This window comes from Lepidochelys kempii, chromosome 18 (assembly GCF_965140265.1).
Source record: "Lepidochelys kempii isolate rLepKem1 chromosome 18, rLepKem1.hap2, whole genome shotgun sequence".
Taxonomy (NCBI): domain Eukaryota; kingdom Metazoa; phylum Chordata; order Testudines; family Cheloniidae; genus Lepidochelys; species Lepidochelys kempii.
This window is the reverse complement of record NC_133273.1, coordinates 9,997,363-10,014,304: the sequence shown is the minus strand read 5'-3', so window position 1 is coordinate 10,014,304 and position 16,942 is coordinate 9,997,363. Positions and strand designations below refer to the sequence as shown.

Here is a 16,942-nt window from a genome sequence, read left to right as displayed (position 1 = left end):
GATTAAGGAGACAGCGAACGTTGAGATCAGTTTCTATGTATAGGGGGAGTATATTGTGGCTTAACAATGTTTCAGTCTGGCTCAGAAGGCTTGTACATGTACACATCACGCTGTCCTTGGCTTCCCCATCAAGGGTGTCACTATATTCCAGCAGGAACTGCTAAGGTGTCTGTGCATAGCCTAAGCTTGCGGGGGGAACCAAGAGCAGGCCCCTCCTAACCTCCCGCCACCCCCGTTGGGGCAGCGTGGTCAATCCATGGGCGTGTTCAGTTGGTTGATCTGCAGCTCCTGGTCCATGTGTTCTAAGTCGAAGAGGTTGACTGAGTCGGCACCCGTGGCTGGGATGGACTCCAGGTGGGGGTCTTTGCAGGCAGGCAGCAAGAGATGCTCATTCACCTGGATGACCGAATCAACTGAGTCCGTCTCGCCCTGCAGCGTGAGCATGTTCTTGAGGGACATCCCCAGCCGGGGCCCGCTGTTGGAGTTCCGCATGGAGAGGGAGATGGCGCTAGGCTGGCCTTCCCAAGAGCGCCGGCAGCAGGGCAGGTATTTAGCCATGGCTCTTTTGAAGTCCCTCATGAAGAGGGGGTAGATGATGGGGTTCATGGTGCTGTTGCAGTACCCAAGCCAGGTGAGCACGTCAAAGAAGCCGGCAGGGACGCAGTCACACACTGCCTGGGCGGGAGACAGAGCACAGATTAGAACAGGCCGCACCTCCTGCCCTCTCCCAGCATCATCTGCAACGGCTCGCTTCCCACCCTGCACAACGTAGGTCAGAGGCCAAATCCGGCCTTTCCCCTGTTCTCCAAGGAGGCAGGTCCCCATGGGGGTTAAGAGAAAAGGACCTGCATGCAATAAACACTGCAGGGTCCTGGGGCAGGTCCTGTCCAGCTCAAGGGTTGGGGCAGGCAACTAAAGAAACTGCTCAGAGAATGAATACAGGGCCATTGTGGGAAGGGAAGGGAGACAAGGGGTCCAAACTCCATTTCCAGAGGGAGTTGGGTTTGGCTGCAGACGCAAGGATGATGCTGTCTGTGCCCCAGACAGGTCATATTTCAGCAGTTGGCTGCCCCTAGTACACCCTCTCCTGGTTGATGTATGAGGCAGCACAGGTTAGCAAGGAGCTCTGATCCTGCAGCAAGGTGTTGGCATAGTGGCAGATGAGCGGCTGGGAGGTGGTGGTCAGGAAAGCAATTTCCGAGGGGGGTTGGCCTGGCACCAATCAGGGGCTGGGCATGGTAAACATGGTAAAGGGCCATGAATAAAATCTCCGAATTCCTTGCTTCCTAAATCTTGGCTGTAACTCGTTGTCATTGAGACGGGGCTGAGTGTTTTACAAACATTAAAAACCACAGTCCTTGCCCCAGAGAGATTACAGTCTAAAAGTCCATCTTGGCAGGGCGGGGAAGGGCCAGCTCCCTACCATTAAATGCGGAAGATGCCCTGGCTAAGTCAACCACAGACTTTGAGCTAATCGCTATCACAGGTGCCAGTGACCAACTCTCCTTCTCAGGGGCCTTCTCGGGGCTGTGAGTGGGTTTGACGTACAAGGGCAGGGCATCTCTGGCCTCTTCTGCCCAGGACTTACTTGTGTCATATTAGCAACAAAGAAGGGGAGCCAGGCCACGAAGAACATTCCCAGCAGGATGCCCAGAGTCAGGCTGGCCTTCAGCGCCTTTTTGCTGTGCTTACTGGCAAATTTCCTGTTCTCTCCCATGGCCACAGCTTGGCTCTGAGCTCCGGGGACCTGAAAAGGACAAGAAACCATGTGAGAAAAGGGGGCTGGCGAAAGAACACAGGCCGGAGGGGAGGCGCCGCTGCCTTACATATCGAGGACCTGCCGATCCAGCAGCGGTTGGTCTTACTATTCATTTGTACTGCGGGCACGCCTCGAGACCCCCGGTCAGCCACTGGGGCCCCATTGTGCTAGGCGCTGTACAGACCTAGAACAAAGCGAGGGCCCGTCCCCAAAGCGCGCGTTTTCCTTGCCAGCTACGTAAAAGGCACCCATGCCTGTGCCCCTGGGCACTGGTACAAAGCTAAGGAACGTGACCGTAAACTCCAGCGCCGGGTAAAGAGCCAAGCAGCATGTCAGCGTTCCCCAAGCTGCGGCAGCCAGGCTCTGCCGGAGCAGTTGAGGAAGCATAGCGGGGGAAGCTGCGAGCACGTCTCAGGTCCTGCAGTGAGCGGCACGGTACGAGGACCCGGTAGAGCACAGACTGCTGGGCACCAGCCAGCAGGCCAGCCCCTGGGGAGCCATTACCAGCTGGTACCCCTAAGAGCAGCCCTGGGGCAGTTGGCATTTACACTGGGGATGGCTCAGGGAGAGGCTGTGCACAAAGGGGACTTAAAGCTCCCTTTGTGCCGCAGAGCTCGTGTGCGGTTCTCCAGCATTGGCCTAACTTAACAACCCTGGGGTCAGCCTCCTCTGAGCAGGGGGGAGTGACTGCACGGGGTGGTGTGGAGCGGGCTAGATCTCCATCGCTCAGCCCCAGCGGCATTTGTTACCTGCCCGTTAGCGTCTTCCCGTAAACCAGCGCCGATGACCCATGTTAATTCCTCCCCTCGCTCTCTCGTCCACTGCCTTCAGCGCACATGCACCCCCTGAGACAAGCATCAAACTTGCTCCCTTGGGCCCACGCTGCCGGTCCCTGCACCTAGCGGAGCCAATTCTTCCCAGCCCGATGTGGTAGCATTTTACACCTGCTATGCCCAGCTGTAGATGGGGCCATAAGGAGGGATGAGACGGGGAAATCAGGCTCTAAATGCTTTTCTGGCTCCAGGAGTGCTCCAGGCCTCAAGCACCCACCCCAAAAAATAGGGACTGCGCAGCACACACAAGCCACAGTCATAGGCAGCGCATGAGCCTGCATTTGGGGCGGCTTGGCAGGAGCACAGGAAGTAAAAAGGCACAGCTGCCCAATGGGCACCTGTACTCCTGTGATCCTTGATGGCTGGAGAGGCCCTTTGCAGCTGGCATCATTTAGAACAGCCATGAGGTTCCACTGCACTGCGCCATGGACAAATGTGGAATCTCCCCCCAGCTTTGGGGGTGGGGTGGGGGGGGGAGGCACAAACAGATTCTTTATATTCACCCTCCCACATCAGCCCCAGCAGTGGACAGGGCTCACTGGGCTCAGCTGAGGCCCCCAGAGAGGAAGGGAAACGGCTATAAGTTGTCGATCTGTTACAAAGTGATGCTCAGAAGCAAAGCAGCCTCCTGGAGTGGATTGTAAACGTCAGCGTTAATAGCCCACCAAGAATAATATGCCTGGGTGAAGAAAACAAGCAGCAACAGCTCCATTTTTATACAGATTCTCTTGCTGGGCTTTCAAGCTCTTTCAACGTTATACAAGTGCAAACACTGGGCAGGAAATCCACTAAACGGGAAGCCTTTCAGGCCTTCACCCTTTAAACACCAGCATGGCTGGATACACCACTAGGTGACAAGGGCTAGAAAGAAAACGAACCTTGACAAAGACATAAGTCACTTTAGCTTGCCATCAGTGGGTTGCCTGTGCCCAGATACACGTGGTCCTTGAGCCATAGATTAGTTAGTCATGGGAAGCCAAGGAAATCCTCAGTAACTTTCCCAGCCAGAGGATGGATGGCCCAACACTACACTCCCTGGGCCAGAGTCTCCGGTGATGTAAATCAGCACAGTAGCTATACTTCTAAGTAGCTCTACTGATTTATCCCAGCTGGGGATGTGGCCCTCCATATTTTTTGCATTATCGCTTGCAAAAATTATGACAACCTGCCATCAGCCACTGTTTGCAGCATGGAGCCGTTTGTCCCACAAACACAGCACGGCTTGTGCTTGCAAGTCTGCTGCCTTTCCCAACAGCTCACTTGTTCCACAGCTGCCCCCCCTACAGTGCCAGCGAGAAGGAGCCAGTAGCTTGTTCGAGAGAAGGAGCCGATCCCCTTTTATGGGCCGGCAGCACATCCCGCGGTGTGGTGTGCCACACAAATGATGGCACCATAAGGAAAGTGTTGTCCTGGCCCTTGACTGGGCAATGTGTGATGAGGGCGCAGTGAGCTGTGGGACAAATACAATGGCACCCTTCTGTGGCCCTGATCCTGCAAGATGCTGAGGTGCTAATTGATCTCCACAGCTATTGGAAGTTGAGGGTCTCAGCAAGGATGGTCCCAGACACAGTGGAATCAGCAGCAGTATTATAATGTGTAAATAGCACATCACATACTAAGCAGAGCACCCATGGGAGGTAGGTGGGTGTTATGACCCCCATTTTACCTCTGGGGAAACTGAGACACAAAGGCCTAGAGCCTCAAAGATATTTAGCCACCTAACGCCCATTGAAATGAACGTGAGTTAGGTCCCTAAATATCTTTGAGGCTCTGGGTCAAAGAGCTTAAGTGAATTACCCAAGCTCACACAGCTGCAGGCCAGGCTTAGCACAGGCTCAGCTCAGACTGTGACTGAAAGTACTGACGAGCTGCATAGTGCAAGGGGCACACAAGCTACATGAACTGAGTTGTATTGCATTGAATTTCTCAGGGATTTATGGTGCAATCAACCTTTGGGTGCCAAGTGTGAAAGGAACCACCATGATCCTTCACTGACAGCCCAGCCCTGCCCTGCAGGGGGTGCTGTGGTTAAAAAAAAAGCCAATGGGGAAAGAAAAATTACTACTCGCTGAACCAGAATGGCTATATTATTTGGGGATTTTTTATTATTGCAGAAACCCAAATGCCTCAAACTACTGAAGATCGAGTGATGATAAAGCCTAGGCTCAGGGTGCATATCTAGCTATTGATTAGAACAGTAGCTTAATTACATTTTTCAAAGAAAGGGCTCAATCTACACCCCTCAGAGCCAGCTCTGTCTTCTATGCAGTCCTGCAATCTCAAATTAAATTATCCTGTCATAATTAAGTAAATTGCATCTTGCTGATCTGCCCACCCTTCGAAGAACAGGAGAGATTAACACCCTGATGGCTCTCTGCTTTGCATGTTATTTTTACCTATCATCCCAGTTAAATTCATTCAGTGGTGGAGACAAATGACAGCTGTACTATTAGAGATGTAACACTCTTTTTCTTACATACCAGCTGCTACCATTTCTTGTACAGCATGATCAGGAAAGCTTAATTTTCATTCCATTGGCTTAACTGGGAGCAGGATGTTTACATTGTAAGCCCCTGATTCAACAACACACGTGAGCACATGCTGACCTTGAGCACTCGTTTAGGTCCCATTGACTTCAAAGATTTAAGCATGTGCTTTAAAAGTGCTTGGCTGCAATGAGGCCTAATACAGCTTGTATAAAGAAAAGGAGTACTTGTGGCACCTTAGAGACCAATTTATTTGAGCATAAGCTTGTATAGTCCCTGCTGTCCAGGGTGCTGAAAGCCCTTCCTTTTTATCAATGAGGGACACGGTTTCACAGACCGAAGTCCATCAGTGTGAATACGGATGTTAGTTAAAGAAACATTCTGGGTCAGATCCTCAGCAATGGATCTGACCTAGAATGTTGAAATACATTTTGTGGCAAAGTCTGATCTCTCAGAAAAGGCCTTTCAAAATTGCTCCTGTATTTTGTCTATTTATTCTCTGCTTCTCCTTCCACCTGTTAAAACACTTTATGACTTATTCACAAGTGAGCTGGCTGGGTCAGAGACTCCCAGCTCCTTACGTGAAAGAAAAAGAACAGCAAGCTAAATCAAGGTATTTAAAAGCAATTAAGTTTGTCTGCTCGCTGTAGGATACTAGGTCAATAGAGACCATTACTCGGGAATTAAATCTGTTACATTTAGTAACAAATAATTTTCTCCTGCAGAAATATATATTATATGCAAAATCAGACATCTTTCATGTGTAAATACACATCTAGCAGCTCAACCAGTGATTCCTGAAAAAGGAGTCTATACTGTCTTGCTTAATATTGGACCCTATATGGTAAAATCAGAAGACAGGTATTCAGAATAATGCAGTGTTGTAGAATTTCAAATTCTCTACCAGTTAGAATGAATTTCTTCCCATATGTATGCAGCATCTGATGCACATCTACATATATAAACCCCCACACCTCATGAGGAAGATTTGTGATGAGAAAAAGAGATAAACGAGCTTGGATATTACATGTGCGATGGCTAAGGCTAAGATTTTGTCATGGATATTATTAGTAAAAGTCACGGACAGGTCACGGGCAAAAAAGAAAAATTAATGGAAGCCATGACCTCTCCGTGACTTTTAGTAAAAATATCTGAGACAAAATGGGGATCTGCGGGTCGTCGTCCCCCGCCTGAAGAGGGGCAGCAGCACAGGGGCAAAGGGGCTGCCTGCAGCAGCTGGGGGCCACAGGGTACCCTGCCACCTGCAGCTCCAAGGGTTTCAGCAGCCAGGAGCTTGGGGATTCCCCCGCTGCCCACGGCATCTGGGAGCTGTGGCATGCTCCTGCCACCCACCACGGAGGGGAGCTGTGGGGTACTGCTGCCATCAGCAGCTCCAGGGACCCCCATCACCCATGGCAGCTGGGAGCTCAGGGGGTTCCCCTGCCACCCCAGCTCTGGGGGCCCATGATGGCTAGTAGCACAGGGGTTCCCCCACTGTGGCCAGTATTTGCAGCGTTCCCCACTGCCCATGGCATCCAGGAGCTTTGGGGTTCCCCGCTGCCTGTGGCAGCTTGGAGCTCTGGGGGCCACCAGAGGAAGCGGGGGTAACCTGCAGCTCCCTGCCCCCCGTGGGTGGCAGAAGACCCTGCAGCCCCCGACCACCGCAGGTCACAGAGGTCGCTGGAAGTCACGGACTAAATTGTAGCCTTAGTGATGGCAATAGCCATATGACAAATTGTGGAACCATGTCATAAATTGCATTTATTTCCTACTTCTGACAATTTGCACCTGCTCATTATCCATCTATATTTCTAGTCAGACTGCTTTTAACTTCCCACATCCCAAATAGCTTAAAAGAGCTACCCTTTTGGAGGAGGTGAGGAGAGCCTGATGATATGTACAACTATATAGATATTCCTTCTTTCCCCACAAATATTGCTGTGGGCTGAGTTGATAGATGGACAATATTCAGCATTGGCTCAGAGATGGATTTAAAGTCCAATGTTTCATGACACATCAGGGCTAGGGATCAGTGATTTATAGCACTGGAGAAGAATTGGAAATCCTCCATTACTGGGCCATGTTTTCCTCTCACACCAGTGTAAATTACAAGTAATTCCATTGGCTTTGGTGGAATTTCATTTGTATAAATCAAGACTGACTCAGAGGAGAATCTTGGCCCAACATATAGGAAGTAAGGCCCATATTTTAAAGGCATTTAGGTGTTGCTCATTGCAACACCTAACTGATTTAGGAGTGTAGGTCTCATCTTCAAAAGTGAGATAGACACTTATACTCCTAAGTCCCATTACTGAAACTTCAGTTCCCAAATACCTAAGTCATTTTGAAAAGGAGACCCAGGCTCCTAAATTGCTTAGGCTTTGCAACACTGAGCAAAACCACACTTCAATACCTTTAAAAATCTGCACCCAGGTCCTTGTGCGCTCATACGGTCAGTAATTCATTCTCACTGTGAGTTCTGCTTTCATCTCGCTACACCCCCTGAATCAATACAGTTGTACATATTAGTTCATTGATTAAATGCTCTCTTTTTAAAACCAGTTGGCAGATTAAAATACACTTGCCTGGAACATTAGTAACTGTCATGACAGCTGAAAGTGACAGAGCGGGGAGATTTCTCTGGCATTGTTTTTTAAGTGCAGTGGGTGAGACTGTATTAGTCATCTCAGCCTTCAGTTCTCCAATCCGGTGAATGTATGGCTGCCCAATTCCTAGTTATAACTATTGTTGAACTCAGCTCTGAGGTTAATTAGATTTCCTGATGGAGACAAATAGAAGCTCAGTGGGCTGCACTAAAGGCTAGCTGCAGAAATCTGAGGTTTGGGGGTGTAATTTTCTCCCCTCTTCTCTAACCCTACCACTCATCCAGCTATCACAGGGCAGAACTGACCCTTGTCTACATGGCCAGTGCATGGGCTCAGCTGAGACTTAAGTGATGCATAGGCCTCATACTGCCCCTCTGCGCAGGAGAGACAAGGTAGGTGAGGGAAATGTCTTTATTGGACAAACTTCTGTTCATGGCAGGGACAAGCTTTCGGGCTGCACTGGGGTCAGTGAAATTCTACAGCAGAAGCCCTTGCAAAGGAAGTTTATTTCTCGCTAATCCCCACCCCGCCACTGTCCTGCAAAGCTCAGCACACAGCCATGGGAACATGCGCTTCGTTAAAGAAACCAAAAAATTGGTGTCAAATGCTTTGAAGCTGCTGTCAGTCCAGATGCTTTGCCCCACCCACCCTTCCCCAACCATAATTATCACTGCCACACCCCCCACACCTAGAAATTTGAGGGGAACGGGAAATTATTCCTTTCTTGAGAGTAACATCAAGCTCCGCAATTCTTAATAATGGGCATGACAGCTTCTCCTCCTCCGTACAGTTATTTCAGTGACTGCTGTTACCTTCTCCATAAGTGACTGAGCGAGAAGGAGGGAGAGCGAGAGAGCGAGCCTTTTTTTCTCCAGCAAAACTCCTGGGCTCCCCAGCGTTCATAAAGGCCAAACTGTGAAACCCCATCATGATCTAGATCACCAGACACCTGTGAGAACCAAAGTACCACGTGCCGAGCAGGGGACTGGAAGAGGGAGGGGGTCAGGACCACTGCAGGAGAGAAATAACTTCTGCTGATTTTAAGGAGATGGTGCCTAGATTCTATTCCCAGCATGCGTCTCTGAGCAAGTCACTGAACTGCTCCGGGCTTCAGTTTCCCCCATGGGGGTAAATAATATTTAACACACACCCTGGGGATGCGGGGAGTCATAATTAATCGAGTGCTGTGAAATTCTAGAAGGAAGGGTGCTCTAGGTATGCAAAATGTTGTCCCACGTGCCTAGAGAGAGAATGGAGAGAGATTTGGGGGAACTGGCAGGAGCTAGACACTTTACATTAAACTACCCTCTTAAGTTTTCTCCTCCTTGTAAGAAACCTTGTCATTTCTGGGAGTCACTGGACAGACATCTTTCACCCATCATGTACTCTGACCCCCCTTGAAGGCAACAGATTAAAGAACACACTCATCTGAGAGAACCAGAACATACTGCCAAGAGAGTTAAACCCAGAAAGGCCTAAAATCATCAACACTTGAATGCTGAACTCATCCAATATGTGGCGTTATTTATGTCAAGAAGAACCATCTATTTTCAAACCCTCCTGGTCATTTTTTCCCTCCTATTCTAGCGTCTCAATTGTTTAGAAATTAATCTTGGTGTTCTTCAGATCTCTAGACATAACGATCCTACGATTGCATCTAAGAGCTTGAACCTGTGGGAATGGGCTTTCCCCCACATACGCTTCACTTAGAAAAGGATTTTTTCCATAGACACGAAAGCAATCAGGACACAAAGGAGTTCTCCACTTACACCAGTGCAAACCCAGAGTAACACCAGCGGAGTTCCCCAGTATAAAACTGATGTGAGAGGGAAATCAGGCCCCTTGCTCTCTTCCCTGGGGAGAAAAACTTTTAAACTAACAAAAAATAAAATCCACTTTTGCCAGTGGCCTGGCATCAGCGCAATCGCCAGCAGGGCTTCCCGGATATACCACGGACCAACAAAGAATTTAAACAAATGGTCTGAGCTGTGAGACTGTGGATGCAGCTAAATACTAGGCTCTCCTCAGAGTTCACAGGGCACTGTGGGGAAATAACCAAGAAATACAAACACCCGCAGATCCTGGGTCTCCTCACCCCTGCTTTGGAGTAAATCAGGTGTAACTGTGCTGTAAAACCAGGACAGTCAGGCCCATGGACTCTGGCTCTGAGTTCCATCACCTGATTTACTCCTGCTTTGCACTGTTGCCATAAGGGCAGAATCAGGCCCAGAGGGCCCAACCTGGCCAATTGCCAACTGGCTCCTGCGAGGAGGCAGGCCCCCTACAGAGTGCAGCAGACGGTGAGTGCACTCAGCCTCTCACAGGATCAGGCCCAGATAATGTAACTCCATTGCTGTCTCCAACTCAGCGCTGCTAAGAGTTTACCAAACAGACTAGGCCCCAGCTGTGAGGTTTTGCCCCATGGGATAGCCTTATTTACATTGTGCAAGTCAGGAAATTTTCCTTCAATAAGCGGATGCGTGTGGCGGATCATTCTCAGGATGGATTTTCTGTTTTGGAGGGGTTTAGTAGCTGAGGTATAAATAAAAGTCTCTGAGTCAAATCCTCAGCTGGTGTCAACAGACCATTGACGTCAGTACAGCTGGGCCTGTTTAGTCTAGCTGAGGGTCTGTCCTGCATGCCAAGAGTGACACACACACTTACTTACTTACTTTCTGGGCCTCAGCTGCCCCTCTGTAAAATGCAGGTGGTAAATATTCCTTTGTGTTTCTTGTCTGTTTAGATCTTGAGCTCTTTGAGGCAGGGTCTGTCTCTCGCTATGGGTATGTACAGCGCCTAGCACAATGGGGCCTCCAGCTCAGCTGGGGTCTCTAAAGGCCCAGCTCCACAAGGGGGCTTGGACATCGCAAAGCTGAGCATTGTGGCCCCTAACTTTTAGGTGCCTAGGCCTTCACAGGAAAGCCTGAGTGAGGTGCCTAGGTTCCCCATGCAATGCATAGCCGCAAAAGCCAGCACCCTAGGCTGTGTGCTTCAAGGCTATGGGGAGAGGTTGGGGGATGGAGGGCTGAGGGAAGAGGTGGGGGATGGAGAGGTGGGAAGGGACGGGGACTCTCACCTCAGCCCTGGGCTGGGAAAAAAATCCTGAGATTTGAGCGTTCTACCACAAAATCACGAGGGAGGTGTCATTTCCCTTAGAAATCACATCTCTGGTGATAAATTCACACAAGTTGGCATGTCTGTCCTAGCTCAGCAGCCCCTTCTGCCCACCCCGCTCCCCCATGCACCCTGAGGGAGCTGGAGCTTGGGTTTCTTTCCTTCAGGAGTGCACGGGCAGAGAGACTCACAAGACACAGCCCCCGGGACACTTGGCCCACCCCCAGCTTCCCCTCACGCTCTCACATAAGCCACCTCAGCCACCTGTTTGGAGCTAGGCCTCTCCCCTGTTGTTCGCGGTGGCTTTGGGCATCTCTCCTTTACCTCTTGTGACCCTTTCCTCTACCCCACCCCACCCCAGCTTTACGGTGCCGCTCCATCCCCTCCTCTGGGCCATTAGCCTCGCCCCATGCTGTGCCAGCACCCTTCTGACATTAGGGCCAACTTCTCACCGCTCCTGCGCCCCCTCCCATTGACGCCCGACTCTCCCCTCCCGCCTCACTCCACCTGCTCTGATTCGCAGAAGTGCCATCCTGTTTGGAGGCTTCCCTTTCCGACACGCCTTCGCCCCCTGAGCCGCAGACGCCGATCGAGCCTGTGAGCCAGGCGTCCCACTGCGCAGAGCCCGTCCCTGAGCCTTGGCAACGTGTCGACCCTTTGCCCCTCGTCCGGTATGGTGGAGGAGATTGCACTGCCAGCTCCAATGCTCAGAGTGTTGTGACGATGTTCATGCGGGTGCACGGGACAAGCCCACGCCTAGTGCCTCAGTCTGGGACCAATCCTGCAAGGTGCCTAGCTGTTTCTGCCCAGGGTTATGCCCCATCAGTGCCCACTGTAGACAGTGGGAATGGAAGGCGCTCAGCACCTTGCTGGAGCAGGCGCTGTTCAGCACATTTTTAGCTTAAATGCTTATTCTAAGCTCCATCCGGGAGTACTCCTGAGTTTGCCCGTCTGGAGCGAGAAACACTGGAGAAGATGAGTCACTTGGCCTTCCAGCTTGCTGTTCTGCGGGGCCCTTTGCTGCAAGGGCTATTGAGGCAATAACAAGGGGGGGGCTCTTGGGTGAAGCCCAGGAGCATGCAGGAGAAGGCAATGCAAAAGGTATTGGAATGATAATAGTGAGCGATCCTTAAGAATGAGCATGCACAGTATAGCCCCCTCTGGCTGAGGATCAGAATCGTGTAATCACAGCCCCTGGGGGTTTGCCTACCCTGGAATCAAAAACCCACGGCTGGCCTGTGCCAGCTGACTCGGGCTCAGGGGCTGTGTAGATGTTCGGGCTCAAGCTGCAGCCCAGGCTCTAGGACCCTGCAAGTTGAGAGGGAGGGTCCCACCCTCCACCCTCCACCCTTAGCCTGAGCCCAGGAGCTCAGCTGGCACGGGTATCTCATGGCAGTGTAGACGTATGGTGAGAGGCAGGTAAGTGTCATCACCCTCCTTCTACCACTAGGGAAATTGGAGATGCCGAAAGGGGAAGTGATTTGCCCCCAGGACACGCAGTGGCAGAGCAAGGAACAGAACCCAGGTCTCCCGAATCTGCCCCATAGAAATCCATAACGACTGGCAGTTCAGCCCTCCCCTGGCTCTAGTGCAGCAGAGGCCCCCACACGTTCCTGGTGCAGCCAGGTTTGTCTAGCTGAGTAAGATGGTCCAGGCCAAGCTGGGTTCAGTTAACCTCACCCACCGTTCCTAATCCAGACAAAGCCTAACACGCTTTAGAAGATTGACCAGAAGGAGAGCCCCCCGGGCCTGTGGGAGCACCTTTCCCCCCTCACACTCACTGCTTCCTCCCTTGGCATCATGCTGCAAGGCTCCCTGAGGCCAGCCCGGACAGTCCCTTCCCGCTCTCTCCCCATTTACTGCCCAGGCCTCGTTAATCGGTGGCATTCCTCACTGTGGGGAAGCGGCTTCCCAAAGGCCTGGAGGCTACTGACCCAGGTCAATGGCACTTTGCTGCAACCTAGGCCCCCAATCCAGCTGCCACTGAAGTCAGCAGGGGACTTCCCCACTGCTGGATCAAGCTCCTATTTAACAAGCGATCATAGAAACCACCGGAGAGGAAAGGATGGGGGCAGAGATCTCTTGGGAGGATACTGAATATTAAGCCCCACTGAAGAGCTGTGGGGAAGGGGGGCGGGAATTTTAGTCAGCTTCTCCGCTCCCCAATTAAACCCCTTCTCAAAATGGCTTTAACTTGTCTCCATTCCCTGAACCACCTCTTTTCATTCCTCTTGTAAATTATCATCACGTCAGCTTTAACTTTCCAAGCTACAAACAAAGGAACTTTTCCAAGGTGGGGGAATGGGAGAGAGGGAAGAATCCAGCTGATCTTGCCTGTAACTGTTTTGTATGATCCTTTCTAATCCTTCCACCTTGCGAGGGCAGGGGGCTGTTGGGGAGGGATTGGAAAGCACCAGGAAGGGACCGGGTGGGGGGAGGGAGGGTCAATCCTCAGACTCCTCTGTTGCATAAATTGCTTGACTCTCACCCCCATTCGTCCCCCGGCCCTTTTGCACCTCAACCCAAGGCTACAGCATCCCCAATGACTTTCTCTGCCTGCAAAATTCCACCCCTTTAATGGGTTTAAAAGCCACAGAGCTCAAGCTCCGGTGGTCACCACCACAGCTGGTTTCATAGGCGGGGTATGATTTTTTTCCCTCGCCTTCCAAGGAGAGGGCAGGGAGGGTGAAACCCACCGACCTGGCTGTGGGATCAGCAGGCATGAAGCAGCCAGCCCCTCCTGCATGCACCCAGGGCAAAGCCCCACCAGCCGTCAAACCTCGTTACCTGTTGCAGGGGTTCATCGGAGGTGCTGGCCATGTGGGTGGTGAGCGATGCCACCTGCACGGCTTGCTTCCTGGCAGCCAGGAGGATTCGGCAGTAGGTGAAGGAGATAGCCATGGATGGGAGGAAGAAGGTCAGGCCGGAGGCTATCAGGGCATAGGGCAGACTGACCAGGAGCCTGCACTGGTCCTCTTCCGCGTGGGAGGTGCTGTTGAGGGGCCTGATCTCAAACTCCAGCTTGTGCCACCCCATTTTGATGGGCAGAAAGGAGGCCAGGGCGGCCAAGGTCCAGGTGGCGAAGATAAGCCACACGGCCCTGCAGGAGGTCATCCTGAGCTTGTACTTGAGCGGGGAAATGATGAGCAGGTACCTGTCCAGGCTGATGACGCAGAGGTTGAGGATGGAAGCGCTGCAACACATGACGTCGAAGGAGTACCAGATGGAGCAGAATTCGCCCTCCAGCACCCACCGGCCATAGAGCTGGTTCAGCATGGCTGGTGGCATGACCACCAGGCCCACCATCAGGTCGGACATGAAGAGGGACACCAGGAAGTAGTTGGAGGTGTTGCGCAGGGAGTGCTGAGTGAAGATCAGCAGGATGAGCAGGAAGTTCCCCAGGGTGGTCAGCAGGATGATGAAGCAGAGGAAGGCGGCCACCCAGCTGCTCCCCCCAGCCAGGGACCTCTCCCCAATCACACTGGCATTAGGGCTCCCAAAATCTTCTGCCATTGAGGAGCTGGAGGGGAGGAGGGGCTGGAGGTGGAGGTGCGGAGGAGGGCAGCTAGCAATTCCCCTGGACAGCTCGGCACAGAGCAGAGACCAGGACTAGGTGATCATTGCCATGGGCCAGCTTTTAAAGGGAAGACGTGTGATCCAGATCTCTCTTCCTCCAGCTCTCTCTCTCCCCCTCTTCTCCTCCTTTCTCTTCACTGGCAACCAGGGCAGAATGACATGATCAGGAGCCGATCAGCAGAAGAAAGGTCCCCCCACCCCATCCCACGGCTCATACCGAGGCATTTCCTAGTGACTGCAAATGCCACTTAGACGCCTGCTTGGCCACCTCTGGGTAGAGACTGATGCGGGGAGAAGATGCCCCTGAGTTCCTAGCTCAGCTTCACTTTCTCCCTCCTCCTTGCCTTACCTGTAGGGCTCTTTCTTCTGGGGGCCGCAAGCCTTTTCTTTTCAGCTGCTGTGTGTCCGATCACGGCTGCTGCTGCAGGCAGAGCAGGCAAGAGGCAGAATAAACCCTGATGCAAGGGAAGTGAGAGGCTCCTACAGAGTCTCGCTTGTGGGAGAAAGCTGCAATGGGCAGTTGTGTGCAAAGGTAGCACAGAAGTGTCACCCCTTGGCCAGAGGTGGGTGTGCGCGTGAGCATCCTCCTTCCCCTTGAGCATCCTCCTTCCCTCTTATTCTTGCTAAAGAAAACAGGGATCTAGTCTAAATCCTATAGAGTAGCAATTGGAGAGCTTTCTTTTCTGCCCTTAAAGAGACAGCAAACACTATCTTCCCCAAACTCAGCTGCTTGGATTAAAGAGAAAGATCCAGCACGCTGTGTGGATCAGCAAGGATTTAATCACAGTCACTGAGCCCGATGGATGGTTTAATCCGGCAGTATGCAACACAAAAACACACTATGATCTCAGCAAAACAGCCAGCAAGGGGTCAGGCTGTTCCCGCAGGGGGACTTTCTGGGATCCCCCTCACTGCCTAGGCATTAAAGGCATGATCCAAAACCCACTGCCATCAATGAGCATCTTCGGTGGCTCGGGCCCAGGTACTATGTCCCTCACCGTGACATCGGAGCACGAGAAATATCAGCTATCGGGAAAACCGTCATAGGCAGGAGGTCCGTTCGGAGCAGCAACCCAAGGGAAATGGAAGAAGCCGGGTTGCTTGGGTCACTTGAAAACTAGACACCACGCTGGGTGACCTGTCTGCATGGGAAGGGACATGGGCGATGGGGCCAACTGTTCTCACTTACAAACCAAGGCGACAAGGGAGAGAAAAGCTCTTTGGGGCCTTTTGGAAACGTCAGCTTTGTTTTGTCTTTTAACCATTTCTTTCTTATTTTCCTCCCCCTCTAAGTCCTCTGCTATTGGACTGGTGCACAGGCCAAGGCCTCTGCTAGTGTAAATCAGGTATTACTCCACTGAAGCCAGTTGACACCCGCTGAGGAGCTAGCCCTGGGTGATGACGGGAGCCTGCATTTACAGGTGGGTGCAACACAAAAATTAGTCTCCAAAGGACAGCTAGGTGGCCTGGCGGAGTCACCCGAATCTCTGTTTCCTTTGCCTCGTCACAACCCTGCTACCAACTGCATGTGTCAGCCAAGTCTACAGCTCCTGTTCCCCACGCCCCTACCTCCTGCCCAGTACCACACTCACCTGGTGTGCCTTGGTTTTAATCCAGCCCCAAACCTACAACGGATAGTTCCTAGCCAAGGCCTCTGCTGCATGCCTGGGGAGCTCCAGGGACATCAACAGGACCCATTGTGGGTGCAGTGACATGCCAGATCATTATCAATTGCAGGGTCAGAGCCTGAGTTTTTCGACTCTTTGGGGCTGGGGCTGTCTTAGGACTATTTTCATACATCATTCCCATGATCCCAGAGGGTTTGCAAACAGAGCTAAGGAGCCACAAAGCTATCTTGCTGGCCACCTTCAAATCCCTCCACCAAATTCCCCTTTGCTGTCATGCCTACTAAATCCTGACTACAGGCTGCTGGTGTATTGAGACCACAGCCTAGCACGCTGACCAGTATTCACACAGTCATAGAACTGTAGGGCAGGAAGAGACCTCAAGAGGTCATCTAGGCCAATGGTTCTCAATCGGGGGTAGGTGTAGCCCGGGGGGTACTCAGAGGTCTTCCAGGGGGCACATCAGCTCATCTAGATCAGTGTTTCTCAACACGATTGCAGCCCCCAGGAGGGTTACAGGACAGGTTTGGGGGTGGGGGTCACAAGTGCAGGGCCGGCATTAGGGGGTGGCAAGCAGGGCAATTGCCTGGGGTTGCACCCCACAGGGGGCCCCGCAAAGCTAAGTTACATGCTTCAGCCCCGCCGCCTGCAGCTCGGGCGAAACACCAGGCTCACAAGTGACAAACAGGCTCAAGTGTCACGCTGACAGGTAGGTACAATCTTTGATTTCCAGTCCATTTATTGTATACGTATATGGTAAAAATGAGAAAGTCAGCAAAATAATAGGTTTCAGAGTAGCAGCCCGTGTTAGTCTTGCGACACTTTTGTATTTTGATCTCTGACTTTGTAAGCAAGTCGTTTTTGAGTGAGGTGAACCGTGGGGGTACGCAAGACAAAGCAGACTCCTGGAGGGGTACAGCGGTCTTGAAAGGTTGAGAACCAC

General features: G+C 51.8%; 1 protein-coding gene across 1 annotated transcript; it reads right to left on the bottom strand.

The window, feature by feature from the left end:
• HTR6 (5-hydroxytryptamine receptor 6) lies at positions 1–14,311 on the bottom strand. The gene is made up of 3 exons (XM_073316913.1): positions 13,586–14,311; positions 1,589–1,747; positions 1–675 (listed from the first exon to the last, which is right to left on the bottom strand). Exons 1-3 carry the CDS (start codon positions 14,309–14,311, stop codon positions 250–252), a joined length of 1,311 nt encoding a protein of 436 aa, XP_073173014.1. The 3' UTR covers positions 1–249.
• Positions 14,312–16,942: the final 2,631 nt, after the last annotated feature.